This window comes from Periplaneta americana, chromosome 16, assembly GCF_040183065.1.
Source record: "Periplaneta americana isolate PAMFEO1 chromosome 16, P.americana_PAMFEO1_priV1, whole genome shotgun sequence".
Taxonomy (NCBI): domain Eukaryota; kingdom Metazoa; phylum Arthropoda; class Insecta; order Blattodea; family Blattidae; genus Periplaneta; species Periplaneta americana.
This window is the reverse complement of record NC_091132.1, coordinates 170,375,282-170,398,308: the sequence shown is the minus strand read 5'-3', so window position 1 is coordinate 170,398,308 and position 23,027 is coordinate 170,375,282. Positions and strand designations below refer to the sequence as shown.

General features: G+C 37.6%; 2 protein-coding genes across 2 annotated transcripts in view; one reads left to right on the top strand and one right to left on the bottom strand.

Moving 5' to 3' along the window:
* LOC138691898 (ketohexokinase-like) overlaps positions 1 to 2,463 on the top strand; it is a 28,492-nt gene extending 26,029 nt beyond the window's left edge. The window contains exon 7 of the transcript XR_011329979.1: positions 2,449 to 2,463. The gene's annotated coding sequence lies outside the window, so the exon portion shown is untranslated. The remainder of the gene's footprint in view (positions 1 to 2,448) is intronic.
* The window catches only part of LOC138691899 (epidermal retinol dehydrogenase 2-like), a 46,663-nt gene that overhangs the window by 2,666 nt on the left and 20,970 nt on the right, over positions 1 to 23,027 (bottom strand). Inside the window, exons 2-5 of the mRNA XM_069814492.1 lie at positions 20,223 to 20,373; positions 17,018 to 17,203; positions 8,619 to 8,771; positions 2,480 to 2,733 (exon numbers count right to left, since the gene is read on the bottom strand). Coding sequence (XP_069670593.1) covers positions 2,480 to 2,733; positions 8,619 to 8,771; positions 17,018 to 17,203; positions 20,223 to 20,366 — 737 coding nt within the window. The 5' untranslated portion in view covers positions 20,367 to 20,373. The remainder of the gene's footprint in view (positions 1 to 2,479; positions 2,734 to 8,618; positions 8,772 to 17,017; positions 17,204 to 20,222; positions 20,374 to 23,027) is intronic.

Sequence of the window (23,027 nt, the reverse complement as noted above, 5' to 3'; positions counted from 1 at the left end):
TCCTCTCATTGTGATGCCAAACATGTATCAGCCTTTCAATAAGTCGAACTCTGGTAGTAATAAATTCTTTTGCCATCTCTCTTTTTACGAGGTCCCAGACGTTCTCAATGGGATTCAAGTCCGGTGAGTTTCCTGGCCATGGCAAAAGTGGAATGTTTTTGGAAGCCAGAAACGTTTTGACTCTCGTAGCAGTGTGGCAAGGTGCACCATCTTGCATAAAAATATATTTCTCCCAATTTGGGAACCATTCGTTCAGCTGAGGGATAAGCCTGTTTTCCAAAACCTGGACATATTGATCTCGTTTCATTGTTCCCTGAACAATGTAGAGTCGTCCTGAACCTTTACCTGATATCACAGACCATATCATGACTGATATTGGGTGTTTAACTGTGTTAACCAGGCATCCGGGAGCAAAATTTTCTCCTTTTCGTCGACGAGCAAACATTGCTTTGTCCATCAAACACTGAAAGGTTGATTCATTGTGCATAGGAGCAAGAAAACCCATTGACTTCCTTACTCGAATTACACATTTTGAATGTACCCCGTGCATCACAAATTATATTATACAGGCCCGAAGTGCTTTCAGTGGTGCAAATTGATCAAATTGCTTAACATACTTATGGTCATGTGAACAGTAGAGGACACCAGCAAACTTTTAAAATACAAAACTTAAAAATTAAACATTTAAAAATGTTAAATAATGTACCTTTGGTAACGAGATAGCATCGTTTTAGTGTGATGTTTCACCGTCGTCAGTGGTTGGTGATGTACTCTACATTACCTTTTCAAAATAAATTTAAAGTTTCATATATTAACAATAAATGAACATCAGGAACAATGAGCAAACTGTTGTTTCTGTGGCACTTACGAATTCACTTCTGTTGTGAAGAGTGGGCTGCTCATATGTTGATACTTACAATATCACAAAAGTTCGTCCAAGTGGTTAGGCCATCTGGTATGCTGCAATTTTGAGGACCTCCCCACAATAAGGATGTAACCAACAAAACTGTAATTCATGTTTCAGAGAAAGGAAAATAATTTGAGGGGCATATCATCAGGATTATATTTACTAGCAGAACAAGGATGCAAGTTTATTCAGCTGTTGGATGCAATAATTTATTGTTATAAATGGATGCTTAAAAATTACTTGTCCACACCTGTGGAGTAACGGTCAGCGCGTCTGGCCGCGAAACCAGGTGGCCCAGGTTCGAATCCCAATCGGGGCAAGTTACCTGGTTGAGGTTTTTTCCGGGGTTATCCCCTCAACCCAATACGAGCAAATGTTGGGTAACTTTCGGTGCTGGACCCCGGACTCATTTCACCGGCATTATCACCTTCATATCATTCAGACGCTAAATAACCTAGATGTTGATACAGCGTCGTAAAATAACCCAATTAAAAAAATTACTTCTTCTACCCCTGTTACATATTTCAATAATTTGATGTTACAGGGAAGTCTTCGATTATAAGCAATCCCATTCTTCATAACAGAAATACATTTGTAAATATCACAGTGCCACAACACTAAACACAAATATGGTCGCCTCTACTACTCACACAAATATATTTAGCAGATATCATCACTCTGAACACTGAACCGCGCCCAGTCTGATGCGGGAGTTACATTAAGACTCTGAAAATCTCATTTCCGGTCTTACACCATAAATTCGTCATCGTATTTCATTAGTAAACAGTCTGACCAGCGAATAGGGATTATAAAGAATGGACACTCCGCGTCGGTACCTTTGATGTAGCCGGACTGATTTCAATGACCTTCAAGCCAGCTAAAGCGTGAGATTCTGCTTTCTCCCTAGAGTTGGTGCTGACATCACACCAGCTAGCAGCGGAAATATAACACATGTAATTAATACATCTAGGTACATTATGTACTCAAATAAAATAAATTGGATCCATAAAATAATAAATCCGTCATTAACTGTAATGTCTAGACTCTAGAGTTCCTTTTTAATGACAGTTGAGACGTTGACCCCAACAACAATTAAAATATGTAATGATTTGATAGCGCTGAAAATGGAAAAACAAAACTCTTATGAGAAGTAAAACTATATACCTATACTATATTATATACAAATATTAAACGAATTTGGTACATACTTTTATAATGTATTATATTATTTTATAATAAACTTTATTATATCTGAAATATGAAATATTATTATTACAACTAGTTTGTCACTGAGAAATAAGGAAAAGCTGTTAACTTGAATTTATTTGAAGCAAAGCGTTACTGGATTATGCAATAAGGTAGGCGATGTTTGGATCCTGTGTCTCAACTCTATACTCAATTATTATCTTAGTGTATGCTCGATTACACTACCTCTAGTGCTTGAAAGTAGAACTAAACGCTGGCGCACAGAGAAACAAAACACAGGAAAATTCGCTCAGTGTCCATTCTTTATAATCCCTATTCGCTGGTCTAACCAACAGACTGAACGTAATGGGAAGTTCAGAAAGCCACCTGAGCTGCGCGTAGGCGGCCATCTCCTTGTTGACGATGAAGGGGTAGATGTGCACCAGGGTGAGCCTGACGTCCCCGCTGGGCTTGTAGCTCCTCAACTCCTCGTTCAGGGACTCGGCCAGGCCCTGGACCGCGAACTGTGCAGCTGACAGGGGCACCAAGTCCCTGATCCCTGTGAGCCCCGCCACTGACGTCAGCATCACGATATGGCCGTGCTTCTTCTCTTGCATGCTGGGCAGGAACGTCTGCAGGATCTGAAGCAAGGAATGCGGCCTGTGACACGAGTTGCGTTTTGTATGATAGTGCAATCTGCTTTGTCCATACTCTCGATGTGTTGTTGCTGGTCTATTATTTCCTGAACGATGTTTTCGAATATCCTCAACTCTCTCCGTCTAAAAGAATGAGAATTTGATGTATTAAAAACCGTAAAATATGCACAAAAATATATACTTATTATACCTACACTAAAAATTAGTCGGGACCACAACCCAGTCAAAATATTGCCATTTCCGGGGTAGATCAGACATTGAGTTGTAGTTGTTTGATAAGTGTTCCCATTTGAAGGCTGTAGGGAAAAACCTGATAAGTCACGTTTTACTGTTTTTATAAGAGAGCAAGTTAAAAATTTCAAGACTCATTTATATTCTATTGTCTTTGGATTTTCATTCTTCAAATTTTTTTGGACTAACGAGGTGTTAACTACACACATGTACACTACCAAATCTATTACATGACATCTAAAACAGAAAATAGATAATTATGGACTTATCAAGTTTTTCTCCTGTGCTGAATACTGTTATTCATTTGTTAGTTTGTGCTGATAGCTGAGGTTGATTCTCCTTTTGATGATTCTTTGAAGAGACTCCTAACTAGGGCCACCATAAAACGGTGAATAAAATACATCAAATTCGGTAAATATTCTGTATTCAAACATGTAAATCGCGAAGAAAAAGTTTGAATTTAAACATGGAAATCGCTTTTAATAAAATACTCACTCCCCTTAGATGCAGAAAAGTGTCAAGTTAGCCCTGTGCTCATTTACGCTGTATGACATATCACTTGGCTGCCGAACTATCGAAGTACATTATTCCTTAATCTTCAGTGGGCACTCTTGCTGAAAATGTGGTAAATAATATTTTTACAGATTTCTTCTTAATGTGTTAGTGTGTGACGAACCTAAGCATTGTGTATGCGCAACACACAGATTTTCATTTTCCACAGCTGAGCAGCCATGCTTTTCACGTTATAAAACATGAAATACAAACCCATTTTTGCAGTTATTTTCAATGTCATTTTGGAAAATATAATAATGGAATTTCGTGATAGAGTATACGATTCAGGAATATTCGTAAAAAATATGGCGTTTAACACAAAAAAATGCTAAATTCACAAAAAGCAGAAAAAACGAGCAAAATTCGCCAGAAATCGGCATCGTAAAACACAACGAGTCTAACTAACAATTTTAACTCTTTGACTCAATTAGCGGAAATTTGTGAAAAGGAAATTATTCACGAAAATCGGGTATCCCTATTCATAAGACAGTAATTCTTATTTCGTTTTAATCTTGACTTTACATCCTTTCTTTCGTAATATGTAAGCCTTTTCATTGCCATAGACCCCATAGCTGGAATCCATTGCAGTAGGCTACTGATCTTTTGTTTAAATTCTGAAATGTTTGATCAAACTGAATTTCTTTTATTCTCCCCATCCTAGTACCTGTAGTGGTAGTTATTGTAACTCATAATATAGCTATATTTTTTACTCTCAGTACAATACTATAATTTTATTATGAAATTAGCTTGTAATGTTATGCTATGATTTAATGTTTAGAAATGCAATAACCGTACAAGATTATAAACAACTTTCATACGCTATTTTATTTTTTGTACAACAGCATCATAACAGAATTAATAAAGACGAAATAGACAGGCCTAAATAAGATAACCAGATTTCTAATCTGAAACAAAAGCTGCAATATACTCGTGACGTCATTGGTTTGTTTGACACTGTTGTTAAATATGGAGATCATCTTTCAGAGTTGGTTACGTAGACAAAATAAATAACCGTGAAATAAAGAACACAGAAAATTAAACTTAAGACCAGTTGACCTGTATAATGGGACTAAATTTTGTATAATTTATTTCAAAACATGCCGCTCACTGCAGCCGTTCGATTACTTTTCAGAATGAAAGGATTTGCGGACAGTGAATTCTCATTTCTACAGAATATTTTAATAAGAGTGCCGGTATTTTCTTAATGCGATGAAAATGAAATTATGCTAGATTTTTCACTTTATGCTAACATCAAAATTCTAGATGCCAAATCGAATGTAGTTATACTTATTCTAGCACGATAATGCTAGATATGGCAACATTGGTTTTAACCAATCAAAGTGGTGCAATCTTGTTGCACCCGAAGGCATAGTTTCCTTAACAGTTCAGTGGGCCGTGATATGGCGTGATGGCTGTTCTAGCAGATGTAAGTATTAAAATATCTTAATTTATAATATAATCTGTCTCTGTATGTTATAAATGTTTATCATTATTTTCACGAAATAGAATAGAAGTATCACAAGAGTTCTCATCTTTTCGATAATTCACAAAATCGAAGCATCTATAGTTCAACATAAAATGTTATAACCTCAAATATTTGTTTAAACTTGCTGTTTCATTGATTTTTATTTATTTTAGTAGGTTATTTTACGACGCTTTACCAATTAGCGTCTGAATGACATGAAGGTGATAATGTCTGTGAAGTGAATCCGGGGTCCAACACCGAAAGTTACCCAGCATTTGCTCATATTGGGTTGAGGGAAAATCCCGGAAAAACCTCAACGAGGTAACTTGCCCCGACCGGGAATGGAAGCCGGGCCACCTGGTTTCTCGGCCAGACGCGCTAACCTTTACTCCATAGGTGTCGTCTGTTTCGTTGATCATAATTTTTACAGCTATTGTCAAATGTTTACCTATGAATTTTAAATAGCAGGAGGCCAAGACGAATGAAACATAATTATATTAAGTTAACAACTTGTATTACTATTAAATAAGATAATTATTCAAATATCATGTCTTCACATAACCGACTCAACAACATGAAAACTCTTGTGATATTTCCTGTTACAATGTGTGTGCATTAAGACTGTCCTCACGAATTTAACTACTGAACTACGGTAGCGGGTGTTTTTTTGCTCCGCTGTCAGTTGGGATGTCGACAGTTCCGAAACTTGCCGAAGTTACACGATGATAGTAATCGAACTTGCGGTTTGTCGTGATAAGTGCGTTAGCATAAAGACATATTATGGGAAGACGAGACCCACTTAGAACTAAATTACACTGACGTCATGTCTGACCAATTAAAAAACGTACACCATTTCGTTTCTGTACAAAAAGGGAGTTCACATAGATGTATATAGCCTACAAGCAGTACAGTGCTTTAAAAAGTGATATGCAGCTGTCCTTTGACATGAAGGCTAACAGATGCGTGACTATAGAAAGCTGATAGTCGCATACAGATGGATAAGAATGACAATATTTTACAGCAAACTGTATTTATTCTTCGTAATCCCCGTGCAGTAGACATTAGACACAGTCAGTAAATATCGAATTATATGCACTGGCATTTAAATTCGTCACTCAGTTTCGGCAATGAAAGTACAGTTTTGTTGGTTTGAATGTCACCGATCAAAATACCTCTCATTTCTCCTAATTCTTTGCCCTGTCAATGTGAATTTATTGTAATATTTCGTGGAAAAGGATCTGTTATCCTGCTTAGGATCTGTTGGGAAAGGACCCGCTGGCTCTGGCTGATAAGGATTTTGTCTAACGAAGAACTCTTTAGTTTCATTATCTACTTGTAACTCATAATCATATGAATGCTCTGCAACTGCGATATTGGTAGGCCTAATTACATTTAAGGCGATTTTGTTACAATCTTCGGTTAAACGAAGCTAGCACTACTACTAGGACCAGGAAGCGAAAAAAATTACTTATCTTCATTAATTTCTTTGTTTCTTTTTCTAACTCTCGCTTCTTTCTTTTCTGTGCACCACCTAGAGCAGGGGTCGTCAGCACAGAGCACGCCGGGGCTAGCCTATCTTACCCGCTGAAAACGCAGTGCACTATAGTGCTCTCGTAGCTGCTAGCGGGTATGCTCTCTATCTCTCCCTGCTGCACGATGGTGCATAGGAGACGGCACCGCATACTCATTGCACATTTCAGCGAGTGCTGACGACCACTGACTTAGATGTTCGTACTTAACTTTAAGGGTGCTATTCCTAGACATTTCGCTAGCCCGGGCTAAGAGCGTGCTAAACAGGATTCATATCATATCATATCGCTGACACTGGTTTATGAATACGAAAAACGTTAGTTCGCTGATCATCCACCGAAAGCCCGCGCTAAGAATGTCTATGAATACGGCCCTAAATGGTTTCATTTTTCAGTACGTTACTGTCTGTACTCTCTAATAATAATTTACTCCATTAAAGCACAGAAAAATATACGAACAAAATTAAATTAAAAACTGTTCAAATAAAGTTGGAAAAATATCACGCCGACCACACAACTGACATTATTAACTTCCCGCAAAGAGAGCTCTTTCGAAACTGAGTAAAGTTGACTGATCGTTACTACACAAACATCTTATTGGGTAATTATTGGCATTATAAATTTGAACGAAAACCTCCATTGTTGTGGAATAAATGTATAACAGAAGTTAAACGTTCAGAAAAAATATATGGATAAAACCATCTCAGGTACCCTACTCATCAAGAAAATACAGGGACATCATTTTATTTTTACTAACATTTTTAATATTAACCTGGCTATACCTTTTGCTACCCCTTCCCACGACTGGAGTTCGATGATACTGGCGTGATATACAAACAAATCATTCACTAGGTATAGGAGGGAAGGAAAGTAGTTAATCCATTTACATAGACTAGGAAATATCGCAATTTCGAGTTTTATAATTTTCATTAAGTTTTTGTTTAATCAAAATACAGTACAGTATTAACAATAAGTGTTTTTACTCACGAACTGAGCTGTCCATGTGGACGTATTCATTATGCAGTGTATATTATACTGTCTACAGCACATTAGCGTACAATATAGAGAATGAAGTTAAGTTGTAAAATAATCAAAACATGGATATTTAAACACATTTTTGAAAATGGTGGCCGTTCATTTCGCTACAGGCTTCAGTTCTTTTGTGCATATTATCGCACTATAGACTATTGTACCTAATCCCAATTACCAGTTTCGTTCTTCGTACTAATAAGTCATGTTGAAATAATTCTGTACCTACTCTATAAAAGAGTACCTTACGTACTGTAAATTCAATCTTCACTTCTGTCCGATCCGAAAAAATAAAATTACTCAGGCATGCTATCTACTGTCCGTCCAAGTGGTTATGTCGGAGGATCGTAGAAAGGGGGGAAATCACGTGACAGTTAATTACTTAACGAGGCCCTTTTATTTAAGTTATTTTAAACAGTTGCATAATATTACGTAGACGTCCAATTCCTAACAGAAATTAATGTTTTCAGAAAAGACTAAGACAGCCCAGCCACTAGCCTTTTCAGCGGCGTGAGCAGAAGCAGGTGGGGGAAATCGGGATGCGACGTAGGCAAACGGACGACAGCACCTGTGCGAAAATATGATTCAATATTGAAAGCTGTTTCGTCACTAGAAAACGCGAACATATTTCTGGAACGTACTATACTCAGTACTGCTTGCCTGCATGTACGCGGCCTCGGTTGTGTTGGAAGTTTACTAGTAGAAGGGGTGGGAGTGAAGTACATTCAAAAACTCAGGTACAATAAAAATTGAAGTAAAAATAAAATGATGTCCCTGTACAATTTTACAACTGAAATATGATATTTTGGTATACATTTTCATTGTTTTCATTATGATGGAATAAATTTGCGCTGCTCTTTTGTGAGGACTGAGAGTGACGGCGCTCACCACGTGTACACACGGCACAGGCAAGCATTGTTTACAGCTGTGCTGCATTCAACATAGTTCGATTCTATGCAACCGCCGTGAATAATGATCTGACCAGTTCCATGCAGACTGCACTTTTTTTTACTTCTTTTTTGCGTGGTGTCTGCACTCTCTGGTGCAGGAAAGACGTGGCTCACCCAGAGGTGGGACAGCACGCCGACGTCCATGGTCTTGCGCACCTCGGGGACGGGCCGCTCCGTGAGCACGCGCGGACTGGGCAGGTTGCAGCAGTTGACGACCACCGTCACGGCTCCCACCTCCCTCTTCATGCGCTCGGCCGTCTTCATCACCTGCGAAACAAAACATCAACTTTTCTTTACTGACGTCGTATCTTCCTTATATAGGCAAGATTTTGGCGTCCTTCTCTTTACTAATCTTTCCGTATTTGGCGCTTCTTACCACCCAGAGTGTTTTACCATCAGCTCTATGATTAGAATTTAATTTTACACATCCTCGTATGTTGATCAACATCGCAGTTCAGTTTGTTCAGATGTTAACATTGTTGCCAATTCAGCGGTTTTCCCGCTAAATCCAGCTTTTTTGGATAACCGTCTCGCGGGAAATTTATATTATCCCGCTTAGCGGGAATACTAGCGGTTTTTAATCTTTAAAGTTTCTGAAATGAAATTCATATTAGCATTATAAGCGGCTTTCATAATTACATTTAATTCGTTCAGTGTGTCTTTTGTGAAATAATGGATGTGTCAATGTAGTGATAATTCCATATTATATATGTTACCTTTAAAACCCGAAATCCGTCAAAACCAGTTTCAACTAGTAAAAACTAGTTTAAGCAAATAAAGATAGAAAGTGAGTTTTCGTATGATCTACAATCAGTGTCAGGTTAGGTTTGGTTTGTTTAGGTTTTTGTTTGGTAAAAGCCTAAAAAAACCTAAACAAACCAAACCTGACCTGTCATTGATTCTAGATCTTACGAAAATTCGCTTTCTATCTATCTATATTTTAAAACTAGTTTTTACTAGTTGAAACTGGTTTCGTCGAATTTTGGTTTTTAACGGTAACATATATCGTGCAATAAGAATTTAAATATGTTGTGTCTGTGATAAAAGTGTTCAAAATTGCTTTACAGCGCCACATTGGCAATGATAATAGTGTGCAATATTCGTTACATTGGCGGGCGGATGCTCTATCTTGACCATTATTATTATTATTATTATTATTATTATTATTATTATTATTGAATAATAAGTATACATTAAAATCTAGAGATATTTGTTAGAAAATCGCAGGTTTTCGAAAGCCATCTAGCGGGATTATACGAACAACTGTTGGCAACACTGGAAATTAATACCACAATTAAATACTTTAGAATTGGACTATATATTAAATTAAATATTTGTGTATTTATATTCCCCGCATTTATTAAGCACCCCATTTGTGTACGAATAACAATTTCTACGAAATTAAAATTTAAGTTCAATATTTCGTTAAGAATTTACAGTTAAAAAGAAAGTTTCACGTGAATCTTTCCCAAGCGTGGCTGATACCGAAATCACAGCAACTGTTTTAACACCCCCCCTTCCCATTATATAAATACCCAGCATCCCGGATGCGGTAGCAATCAAAATATCCCAAAAACTATTTAATGATGCTGTAATTGAATGTGATATAAATTATATTTGACCGAATTTTGGGTTTTTGTCAGCTGCTGTTGTACCTTGGAAAACATCGCTACTGAAATAACACCGATTATAACAATATTGTGCATACTCTGGACAAACGCACAGCCACGTGGACGGAATTGATCTCATCAGTACAAAATAGGTAATAGATAAATTTGGAATGACTCTTGATTCATTATTAGTTTAGAAATACAACTTGAAATTAATAATCAACATTAGCTGCAATTTTTTAATTTTGTCAAAGCGAGTCCCGATGTCAAAGCTATACAGTTAATATTCTTCTCGACATTTCAGATATTTTTATTTACAGCGATGGAAAAACTGTAACAGGAAATGAAACATATTTGTCATCTAGTAATTGATTTATAGTGACTTAGTTACTGTATATTCAGTACTCTGAATAATTGTATTGTAAACAAAATCCTGTCGCGAAACGTAAGAAAAAAACTTCAGAATTTTAGTAATAATGGATAGTGAATTATTTCCTTTGCATTTACATTTTGTTTCTACAATACTTGTGCCTGACCGTGAAACGAGCGGCCCGGGTTCAACGCAGATGCTTTCTCCGTTAGCATGTCAACTGCTGCTAGCTTTCCTTGGTCACGCAATTAAATGGTGAGTTTCAGTGGGAGAGACAGGCGACATACTTTAGAGGCAGAGAAGTTTCACACTTTACCTTGCGTTGAAATCTCTTAGAAATATGCGCCACAATTTCAAGTTTCCATAAAACTGAAGACGAAGGGGCAAGTGCAGCACCCCGTATAGGTTTTCATAAAAATGATGAGCAATACTGACCTCTGTAATAGGCCACTGCAGAACGCATAACAAATGTAGAATAAAAACTGAAAATCTTGCAAGTTATTCAGAAACAAGCGATAACAATAAAAGAACAATAGTAATAATAATAATAATAATAATAATAATAATAATAATAATAATAATAATAATAATAATCGTGTAAGGAAGTAGGCCTATCTATACATTTTCACAAAATATTTTTTCTTCTTCTCCTGCTTCAATCAAGAATTAGGCTTCACGTTTTCTCAGCCTCTCGTTCCCTTCCGTCTATAGATACATTCTACCTGAATGCCTAATCCATTGTTCCTGTAATGGTGAATGATTTCTCGCAAGGAAATGCGTTTAATTCCTTCCTCATGTCTTCATTTTAAATGTTGTCTGATCTAGTGCAACCTTCAAGCGATCTTCATTCCAGTCGCTGTCACTACTTGTCATGGTCCAGATATAACAGAACTGGTACTGCTGTAGGCCTGACGTAGAACTTGATTTGAGTTCCATTCCTTGGTTCTATTTATTGTGTCACATATTTGTTGAAACATTACAAGTTTATTTCTACTTTCACTTGTACGTTTGTAACTTTTCACTCCAAATATTCAAAACTGGCCACCTGTTCTACAGAAGTGTTTGAAATATTTTTGTTCCCTTGTTTTCCCATGGAAAGCCATTGTCTTTGTTGTTTGTGTTGAAATTTTGAAATTATATTCCTCATTTAACTTCCGTAATTGTTTCTGGAATTAATTTTCATTTTTATTAATTCAAATCAAATATGTTCATCTGCAGACAGCATCGTCTGAATAATGGAACTGGGAGAGATCTCAGTTCTCTAAGATTGCAGTGCATAAACAGCCTTGGTGAGAGCTACAGCTGGTCTGACTCCAGTTTTAATGCTGACAGTTGTTTAGAGTACTGTATCTCTTGTGGACTTTCTTCCCAACTGCCCGGTTTAAAGACTTTTCGTAGTCATTAAAAGCCAGGTGAATGTTTTTATTAAATTTCCTAATAAATACCTAAATCTAACAGTTAAATTAACATTCAGGAAGTGTAAAATTACCATCACTGGCTGGGGTAAGCAGAGCGTGGGAGGAAGCGACAATGTTTGTTGGCAGTGGGCAAGCGTACCAACCTCTGGCCCCTCAAAAAGCACACCCTGTACGATTTGACCACTTCAGAGAGGACGAGGCCTAACCGAGTGCGTACGCTCTACGCCATGTTTACAGACTGAAGTCCGTTGTTGTTAGCTCAGCGTGTTTGTACAGGCGCTGTGTACGAGCTTCCGCATTTCTCAACACCATATCTTGAACGGTGTACTGTTTTCGCTGAAAGAAAAATCCGAATGTAAACACAAGCACGTGGCTGTCGTACCCGTGATTGGCCCCCAGTCGAAACACTCACACGACGCAGGAAAATATAGTCCGTATTTGGAAACCATAATCTTGTATTATTTCAAAATAAAAAATTGAATTCTAGTTGTTAAATACAATGAAACATTTAATTTCACTCATGTGTAAAACGATATGTAAAAGAAAAGCTACTTTTATATTTTGTTATGTACTATGAACGCGGATGAATACCAACAGTAATATCGAGGTAGTCTGTTCTTGTAATAAGCTGGCGTCACTTGAGCTCGTAGTTGTTCACGTAAGCACGCGGTACTGAAGTATGGCTTTTGCATCCTCAACTGTCCATTGTGAAGACATAAGACTTAAAAATAATTTAATGACAGTAATTATGAAGTAAATGTTTCCTAAGCAAACGAATGCATAGTAGTGAGGTTAGGCCTACTTGATGAGTAACGGGAAATGTTTAACATGAAACAGAATGTACAACAGTAGGCGGGAACACGTACTGAGAATCTATGGCGCCAAACAGCGGCCAATGAAGCCTCACTTCTATTGTTTACATTAGGATTTTTTTACAGCGAAAAGATTATCGGTATCGGCCACAGTTACTTAAGTAACTGTATTCTATGCCATTTGAAATAATTTAATTACTTCCGATGAAAAATGTCCGCCCTGGCGATGTCCGCATATATCTGGAAAAGCGATTAGCATAGGCAGGAAGTTCGTACCAAACAGTAGATTCCAGTCCAGTACAGCCAGGAGTATAGATGTCACCCGCGCCTCGCCCTGCTCCCGCTCGCTACAGACGATACACAGTGCACATAAACAACGCATAGTGGCATTCTGTGGAGCTGTGTAGAGCCGTGAACAGTTTGAAGAATATTGTTAATTCATATTAATAGTTTAGGTTCTGAACAAAGTGAGCTATTCTGTTGTTATTGTATTATTTATGTACTGTTAATATTATGCACGATTCCAAAAAGTAAACTCATCTGTTATTAAACAATCATGCAAACAGCAGTCTGTAACACGTTTATTTTCCCCGGATTATTCTTCGTTAAATGTTGACGTCTGTGCTGCTATGCATTCGGTTGCGTTGCAGTGCAAGTTCAACATCGGAATTACGACACGAACTTCCTAGCTGTCATTACAATAGAAACGAAAAATGTTCTTGGAAACAATTATAGGTTTAATATTATGTGTCACATAGAGATACACTATTACATTCACCTGATGATAGCAAGATATGCTGTATCATATTTCAGATTTGCTCCAGTAACTCTTGTGACGTAGAACGAATATTTTCAGAGTACAAATATTGTTTTTTTTTTTTCTGAACATTATAGAATATTTATTTTCACTATTACACTCTTACTACGTCATACTACTTTTGACCAATAAAACGGTACGAAAGGACGTATTTCAACCAATCATGGCTGCTTATCGCACAATTTTATCGCGTCCCTAGCATTTGTTTAATTTTATCGCGTCCCTAGCATTTGTTTCTTTGTTTGCCAACATTTGAAACTGCGCTGGTCTGGACGTCAAAAATATATATAAAATTACAAACCACTCCAGTCGATGCACAGCAGTTTCACATATGACTCGCATTGGCATTCAAGAACAAGAATTAATAAAGATCACTGATCATACCTATGCATCTTCTGAAATCCGATTTACAAATAAATGAAGAGCACCATTCGGAAATCCTGAATAAGTTGAATACACCATGTAGGCCTAAATCATCGAGTTCCACTTCTATTACGCACACGTCCAATATAACATCAATTGAACCACCAACCACATTCAAATTTGAAAATTGTACATTCAATAATTATTCCTTTTAAAATTATTCATGTTTATTTTTTATATCATCGTCGTTAATTAAAACTTTTCTAACACTTGTGTATATTAGTTAGGTTATGTTATAGCTTCTGCTATATGATATTATGGATAGTCACGTATCAGAGATTGTTTAATATTAAGATTTATTGAAAGTCATCTGTCAAGTGACGTTGATTACTGGGATTCGGATAATTGAAGTGGAATGCAACAGTTTTAATAAAAATGAAACTGAATCAACAAAGCCTTCTTGACTAGTAACATTTCCATCGTGTATAATAGATCGAGAACTTCTCGACGAGAAGGCATTGCTCACTACTGCCATCTGGCATGCATCTAGCGTAATATTTGTAATGTTGAGATGGTACAATAATAGATTTGAAGACAGTTGTATTTTCGTAAGTCAATTAATATTTTATTGTATCGGAGTACTTCGTTACTTCTAATCGTGTAATAGTCAATTAAATCCCACTCGAGTTTTGATTTTTTAGTAGATAAATCAAAACGTCTAGTGAGATTACTGTTGATAAAATGAAAATGTTCATTTTATTTGTTATAATGAGGCTAGAATCATAATTATATACTTTGTATATATTTTTATATGTATGGGTAAATTGTTTTAGATTGGGAGCTACGAAGTTTATAATTACAAATTATTGTTTTTTATATTATTCGCTTATTATTTTCTTGTTCTAAGGCTGTGGACGATTGCAGCACATGTTTGGTTGCCACTCGTCTGTATATGTTTGTCGTTCTGGTTCATTGACTTGAGAGACGCTTTACTACTTTTCATTCGGTAGAGATATAGTCCAAGCTCACAGTTTTGGTACCAACTTACTGGTGATTATTATGCACACTTGTGGTTTTATAAAGCAGTATGGACGTAAAAAGCTTCGAACACCCTGTAATGCTACTTGCATGTTAATGACGAAAATCGGTAAACCACGTTGTCAAATGAAGAGGTCATTGGCGTCTAAATTCGACAAATTTGTCCTGAGTCGTACACTAAACTTGCTCATGTCTTTGAAATTTCGAGTGGTTTCCTCAACACTTAGACTGGAGTTCACATATGCTAATGGATACATTAATACACAGATATGTAGGGAGATAAATGTGTACCTGTAGAGTATTCGGACCTTAAATTGCAGTACAGCTCTAATGGAATGCGTTGTTGTGACAACTGCAGAAGAATGCGAGCAAGAGTGGCTTAAGGGAAACTTTACAAGTATATAAGCTTACCTATGAAACGCGTGTTCTTAATTTGAGAATCCATTTTACACTCTGATATCTTATTTTATGTTGGACAAGTTTTACTTTAAGGAACTGTGCGCACAAGTACTAACACAGACACACACACACACACAAAATTACTATCCTTGTATATAATTGGATATATTACGCTGTAAAATTACCTATGATCGTCTCAAGACTGAAATGTATATAATTCCGTGATCTCCATGAGGGAAAATTCGAATGTGTGTATTTTGTACGATAGCTGCAAGAGCTATTCGACACGTCGAAACCAAACAGAACAGATATCCACCCTTTTCTAAATCATAAATCTGGAACTGAATGAGCCACAGACTTGGGGTTTATTTTAAAAATAACTTCCATTTTCGAAGAACATTTCTCCCGCTTTGACCCCATGTATAGACAACATAGTAAAAAGTTGCAAATCAAGATTTCAGGTATAACTCCCTGTAAAGTTGATTTGAATAATTTCGAGGGAAAAATTGTTCCGGAGCCGGGTATTGAACCCGGGACCTTTGGTTTAACGTACCAACGCTCTACCACTGAGTTACCCGGGAACTCTAACCGACACCGATCCTCGAAATTATTCAAATCAACTTTACAGGGAGTTATACCTGAAAGCTTGATTTGCATAATACACGTCACTGTTCGTTAACAGAAAACCACAATTTAAGTCACACGGAGTTAGTGTGCACTCGAAGTTGGTTGCTTGACGGTTGTCAGCCCACTTTGAGGTCTGTGGATATAGAGGGAAAAATTGGATCGGTGTCGGTTAGAGTTCCCGGGTAGCTCAGTGGTAGAGCGTTGGTACGTTAAACCAAAGGTCCCGGGTTCGATACCCGACTCCGGAACAATTTTTCCCTCGAAATTATTCATAGAAAAAAGTTTTCCGCTGGCTGACTTTTTCGTGTTGTCGTGTAAAAATTTCTGACTATGACTAAAAAGAAAGAAACATTCTGCATTTTCTTATCATTCAAATGTACATTTAAACTTACGTACGTGGAGAGTGAATGTTTCTTTACAAACAGTAAAAATGAAAAGTTTCTAGCGGATATAATATAGGAGTTGTGACGTGATGTGTTTCGTGTAGCGAAGATTTTGCATTTGAGATAACTTTGATTATAATGACATTTTAACCCTTTATTATTTCGTAAGACATTTTTCATTAACGCCAACAGATGCAGCTTCAAATTCCCTACGTTCATGTGTTTTAATCGATTACTATATATTTTACGGAAATGTGGCAACCTCGTTAGGTTAGAAAAGAACAGCGCTTACTGTGAAATTCATGAGAAGGAAAGAGACGAGTAGTTCTTATTCTCTGCTCTACTCTATAGGCACGCCTTGGTCATTGTCGAAGCCCGACAGGTGACCTGGGTGTAATTCGTGAATCCTACGCTGACAGGCGGACCATCGTGTCTCAGTTTCTGATAGAGCCAGGCCCCATCCGCGCACGATAAGCCCGGAGCCCTTTCCATATCAACATTGGAAGCTCACACTACCTCCAGATTTCACTTCAGCCTATTTTTACTATTGCAGATGATAGATGAAACAGGGGGAAGGTTGAGAGTATTGGTGGAATGATAGAGGGAATCGGGAGTACCCCGAGAGAACCCCTATGCAACGACCTGGAGGGGATCGAACTCCGGTCCCCGTACTTGCCTGCTCCCTGTCGGTGATGTCGCAGGTGTAGGCATAAGCCTTGCCCACGCCATATCCCAGAGAGTCCGCTTTGATCGCAGTCTCCTCGTTGCTGTCGGCTCGTATGTCCCAGCACACCACAGTTGCGCCCAGCATGGAGAACTGGATGGCCAGCTCTCTGCCTAGACCTCTGCCAGCTCCTGCAATCTGGAGCACAAACAAATATGTCAACCTCATTTCTTTCATTATTACCTTTTTAAGTTACCTGTTATATCCAGACTTCGAGACTTTGGACCCGATACAATAAGTTTACTGTGTATGTACTATAGGTTGTTGACTCGCTGCAGGTAGTGAAAGGTAGAGATGTGTTGAGGTAACAACATTGCTATTTAGAGTAGAGTACGGTAGTATGGGGAAACACACACATATGTACATTCTGAAAGTAAATATACATTACACAATGACAATGTCAAAAGAATGTGAAAAGCATTTATTCTCCTGTCTTTTATAAGCATTTTTGTTTAATTGTACACAGTGTTAATGGTGGAAATAAACATGTAGCAATTTTAATTTCTTCATTTATCCTATTGGTCGTCTTTAGGAAGTGCAGTATAGTACCGAATTGCAATGTACCTACTACAAGATACATTCTCAGTGTCTCAAACGTAAATCTTTTTCGGTTATCTGCCAAACACAGTTTGTATTGCGAAAAGCTGCGCTCTACGTCGCATGACGTGATAAGACTGCGCTGGTCTGGACGTCAAAAATATATATAAAATTACAAACCACTCCAGTCGATGCACAGCAGATTCAAATATGACTCGCATTGGCATTCAAGAACAAGAATTAATAAAAATCACTGATCATCCCTATGCATCTTCTGAAATCCGATTTACAAATAAATGAAGAGCACCATTCGGAAATCCTGAATAAGTTGAATACACCATGCAGGCCTAAATCAACGAGTTCCACTTCTATTACGCACACGTCCAATATAACCTCAATTGAACCACCAACCACATTCAAATTTGAAAATTGTACATTCAATAATTATTCCTTTTAAAATTATTAATGTTTATTTTTTTATGTCATCGTCGTTAATTAAAACTTTTCTAACACTTGTGTATATTAGTTAGGTTATGTTATAGCTTCTGCTTTATGATATTATAGATAGTCACGTATCAGAGATTGTTTAATATTAAGATTTATTGAAAATCATCTGTCAAGTGACGTTGGTTACTGGGATTCGGATAATTGAAGTGGAATGTTGCATTTTAATAAAAATGAAACTGAATCAACAAAGCCTTCTTGACTAGTAACATTGCCATCGTATATAATAGATCGAGAACTTCTCGACGACAAGGTATTGCTCACTACTGCCATCTAGCATGCATCTAGCGTAATATTTGTAATGTTGAGATGGTACAATAATACATTTGAAGACAGTTGTATTTTCGTAAGTCAATTAATATTTTATTGTATTGGAGTACTGCTACCTTTATTCTCGGGTGACTCTTGTCCACTAATTTGCTGTTTATGTTTCACAATGTTCCATATCCGTTATTTTTACTTAAAATTGATTTCCACTTCTGTTTTACACGTTCAATAACCGGTGTACTGGGTGTATCATTAATTGTCTGTGTCATTTCCTCAACGAATTTGAGGGCTTCCGGTATCTCTTGCTCTGACTTTTCTAACTGTGTAATAGTTTCAGACACAGTTTGAAAATAGGTTTGTATGAAAACCAAATAATTATTCGTCAGAACCTTCAAATCCAGAGCGTTTTCCTTTGCGTGTTTGTTGGCATTCATTCTACAGTACCCCCACCCACTGTACGCTTTACCACTATACTCAGTACGCCGTTATGCAGATTTCCCACTGAACTACTCTATCGGGTCCGAAGTCTCGAAGCCTGATTATATCCCACCTACCCTGCTTTTTATCCTAACGATCTACCTACCCATCCTATCCTGTTTACATACGTACCTGATTCACCTACTTATCTTATATCTACCCACCCATCCTACAAGTCTGTCTACATGCCTACCTGTAGGCTTAATACAAAGGTAGACAGCAAAGCTGCAGTTTCTTTACTTCCTTCAACTCTGATAGCTGAATCTTATTCATTTTGCAGCAGATTAATGAATCCACGTAAGCTTGTAGAAGTGGGGCAGTGGGAGAGTTCTTTATAGCTCAGTCATCACCTTGTTCAGTTATCGTAGGGAAGAAATTTTCTCATGAAATTCCGAACACTGTATCAGACCGGTACGCACCCAGGGAAATCAGGTTCCGTGAACCAGCTATAATGGCTGGGGGATCGTCGTACTAACCTACGGTAACCCCGTAGTGATCTGATGATCGTTAACCTCTGCTGAGACATTAGAGGTGAGGCCAGCAGGCGACTAGTCCAGTGTTCAGGCGTCCAGCAGATATGAAAGAGGACTGTGTACTGTACGTCCAATGAGAAAGTAGAACATCGGAACAAATTGCAATGCAGCTCTAACAAATGTCAAGCTATGCAGTGGATTATGTACAAGATGTTTCAGAACATTTATTCCTAATTTCCAGATGTGAAGGAGGACATGTAATAAAACAGTTGTTTTTTAATAAAATAGTGTGCGGAATGCTTCCATATCCAGGTAACACGGCAAAAGTCAAAACTCTTCACTGATCTTACTATCGTCCATCCCGTTACCATGGAAACGATTGAAGTCGATTTGTTTTCGTTGTATGTCAGAAAATAATTGCTGTCAGAGTTGTTTATAAATCCCCAATCATTAAACTGCACAGGCTTATGGCACATGGAGAAGATTACGGCAATGCTGACCAACATCCTCACACAGGGCTAGATCCAGATAGTGCCACGCTGAGGTTCTTCGAGATACTCATTTGTAAATATCGTTATATCTGGGTAGACAAGCATTTCCGAACATTACTTAATTACGAAAAAAAAAGTTTCATTACGTGTCGTATGTCACATCTGCAAATTAGGAATTGTTATTCTGAAACACCCTGTAGATATAGCCCAGCATCTCCACAAGATGTCTCGCAATTGTATAATGTCGCAATGTATGTCAGCTCTCAATGTCCGTGGCTCTAAATTCTCAGAATATGGTGAAAAAATATTGCAATATAAAGAGGGGTGTGAACACCGACTGACCGTCAGCGTTCGTTGTGAGCGTGGGTGCCAATGTACTCGCTTGTCAGACAAGCCACTAAAACTTACCAGGACGATTTCTCCTGCAACAGACTTCTGGTGCGGTGGGAAGAACAGATGGTAGAACGCTTCCATCCCCGCCGTCACCACGAGGAAGAACAGGGCCATGACGTCATACATGAGGACCAGCAGTGAGTACACCCGCAGCAACATGCTCAACCTGGACAAAGATTCAACAGCGTGTGTCAGCGTCGATATCCTCTGGCTAATATGAAAGCATAGGCCTAACCAAAAAATAAAGACGTGCAGTTGAGGAAGCATGGAAAGGAGATAGAATGAGTTATCAGAAGCAGTTTGTTAAGGGGAGAGGATGGTATTTTTTTAACTTTTTTCCTATTTGGTGTAAAATATTAATTTTTTGGATGTAGAGAGCTCATAGCTGTGGCAACTCAACCAAATAAAAATATTTTGAAAAAAAATTGGGTGCCCAAATTTGAAAATATATATATATATACCCAATGCAGGATTGTACTAAACCGATATATCTAAACCGTTTTTAAAGATAGATTCAAACAGTTTTTTGCAATGTATTTGCAAAAGCATGTTCTACAAACTGTCTGTAACAGAATTTTGATATTAGTCCCTACATTTGTAAAATGAACAATTATAATTTAATAACAATTTCCTGATTTCATTTCTTGCAAACAAACTGATGTATTTTTAAAATGAAATCAATTAAGAAAATTCTGTTACAGAGAAAAGTTTCCTAATAGTCTAAAGAATGTGTGTTCTAAATATCATGCATGTATCTTTAATAGTTCAGAAAATATATCCATTTTTGTCTGGCAATGTAGCAAAAAAAATGAAGTTACTGGAAACCGATTTAAACTGTGATTTAAAAATCCATAGCGCAGGAAGTTTAAAAATGACGTCTCAACATCCGATAAGGACACAAATACCTCTTTCACAATAGCCCTACCAAGACTCTGGAATTCGCTACCTGCCAGCATCAGGGACTGTCGAAATAAAATTCAATTCAAACGCAAACTTACTAGGCACTTGGTTAGTAATTGAGACTCGTTCAGACATGGTTTCTTGTAAATAGTTCTTTTAATCTATCACAAAATATCTCAATATCCGGTAATTTCATTACTATAGATTTTTGTTATTGTAGGTTTAATTTGTAATTCAGTAAATACAAAAATATTCTTTGTTCTTAATTTCTATGGTAAAATGTCTAGCTTCATTAATCAGGTAATCTTGTCGTACTTTAATTTTTATTGTAATTGTAATTGTAAATTTAATATTAATTGTAATTTTATTGTTCATATTATAGTTGTAATCCCCTGGTAGAGGGGCAGAGAAGGCCTGACGGCCTTATCTCTACCAGGTTAAATAAATAAATACTACTACTACTACTACTACTAAATACCCAAAAAATGTTATGCAATGCATTCCACACATATCAAAGGATATTTTAAAGAAAAAAGAAATGAAAATTTAATTTACCGGAAACAACAATAAAAGTGGGCGAGTGATTTAAAAATCCATAACGCAGGAAGTTTAAAAATGACGTCTCAACATCCGATAAGGGCACAAATACCCACAAAATGTTATGCTATGAATTCCATACATATCACAGGGTATTTTAAAGGTTTTTTTTTAAATTTACATTTCACCAAAAAATACCATCCTCTCCCCTTAATATTATAGGAAATAAAACCGATCTTCACCCTCTATACCTACTGGTGATAGAGCAATGGACCATGATACTGTACGTGTCGCCACGTGCATCAACGTCGGTTAGTGTAACAACCGGTTAAAATTGCCAGCTAACCCTGTTGATACGATGCATCGACCTCTGTTAGGACTTAAACTGGAGCTAACCACGGTAATGTCCAGGGACGACACTTTGTCCAGCATGGACGGATTTTTGGTTGGTTGTTGCTTGCCTATGTTAACGTCACGGAGGCCATGGGTTCGTAACTGTGACAGGAAAGGGCAACCTGTGTATGCTGCGTCGGGGAACGAACGTACGTTTGATTTGTTCAGGATTCGAACCTATGCTGCTACCTGCTTGTAGTGGCTTTCCTGCAGCACTACTGGTGCAAGGTGGCTGTGTAAACATAATACAGTGCAGTCTGAACACGGAACTACAGGTAAAAGTTCGTAAAGATTTGCAAGAGCACTGTCAAACGAAAAAGCATAGTGAACACGCTATGATATGTTTCACATATAAAACAATATTTTTCTCGAAAAGGAAGCAAAAACAAGCATAATTCTATTAAACTATTGTTACTATCCCAAAGAATAACCCCTTGAAATTGATGACATTACTGACGTTTCAGCCACCGGCGTGGCTCAGTCGGTTAAGGCGCTTGCCTGCCGGTCTGAAGTTGCGTTCGGGTGCGTGTTCGATCCCCGCTGGGCTGATTACCTGGTTGGGTTTTTTCCGAGGTTTTCCCCAACTGTAATGTGAATGCCAGGTAATCTATGGCGAATCCTCGGCTTCATCTCGCCAAATATCATCTCGCTATCACCAATATCATCGACGCTAAATAACCTAGTAGTTGATACAGCGTCTCTAAATAACCAACTAAACAAACAAACTGACGGTTCACCGTGTATAGTCTATGTATTGACTACGTAACCTGTACTTACTGTAGGTAGTGTTCAACAAGGTCCGTCTGGGCAGGCAATCTGCAACACGTTGTTAGCTGGAGATCGCAATGAAGAGAGGTCTGTGGAAATGAAGTAGATAGGAGGGAATTTAACCGTGCGCAATGGATAGTTGGAGTCTCGAACGTACCATATCTGTGACTGCAGTTCCAGATAGCGTCATACGTTCTTATGTTATCGAACAGTACATAATAT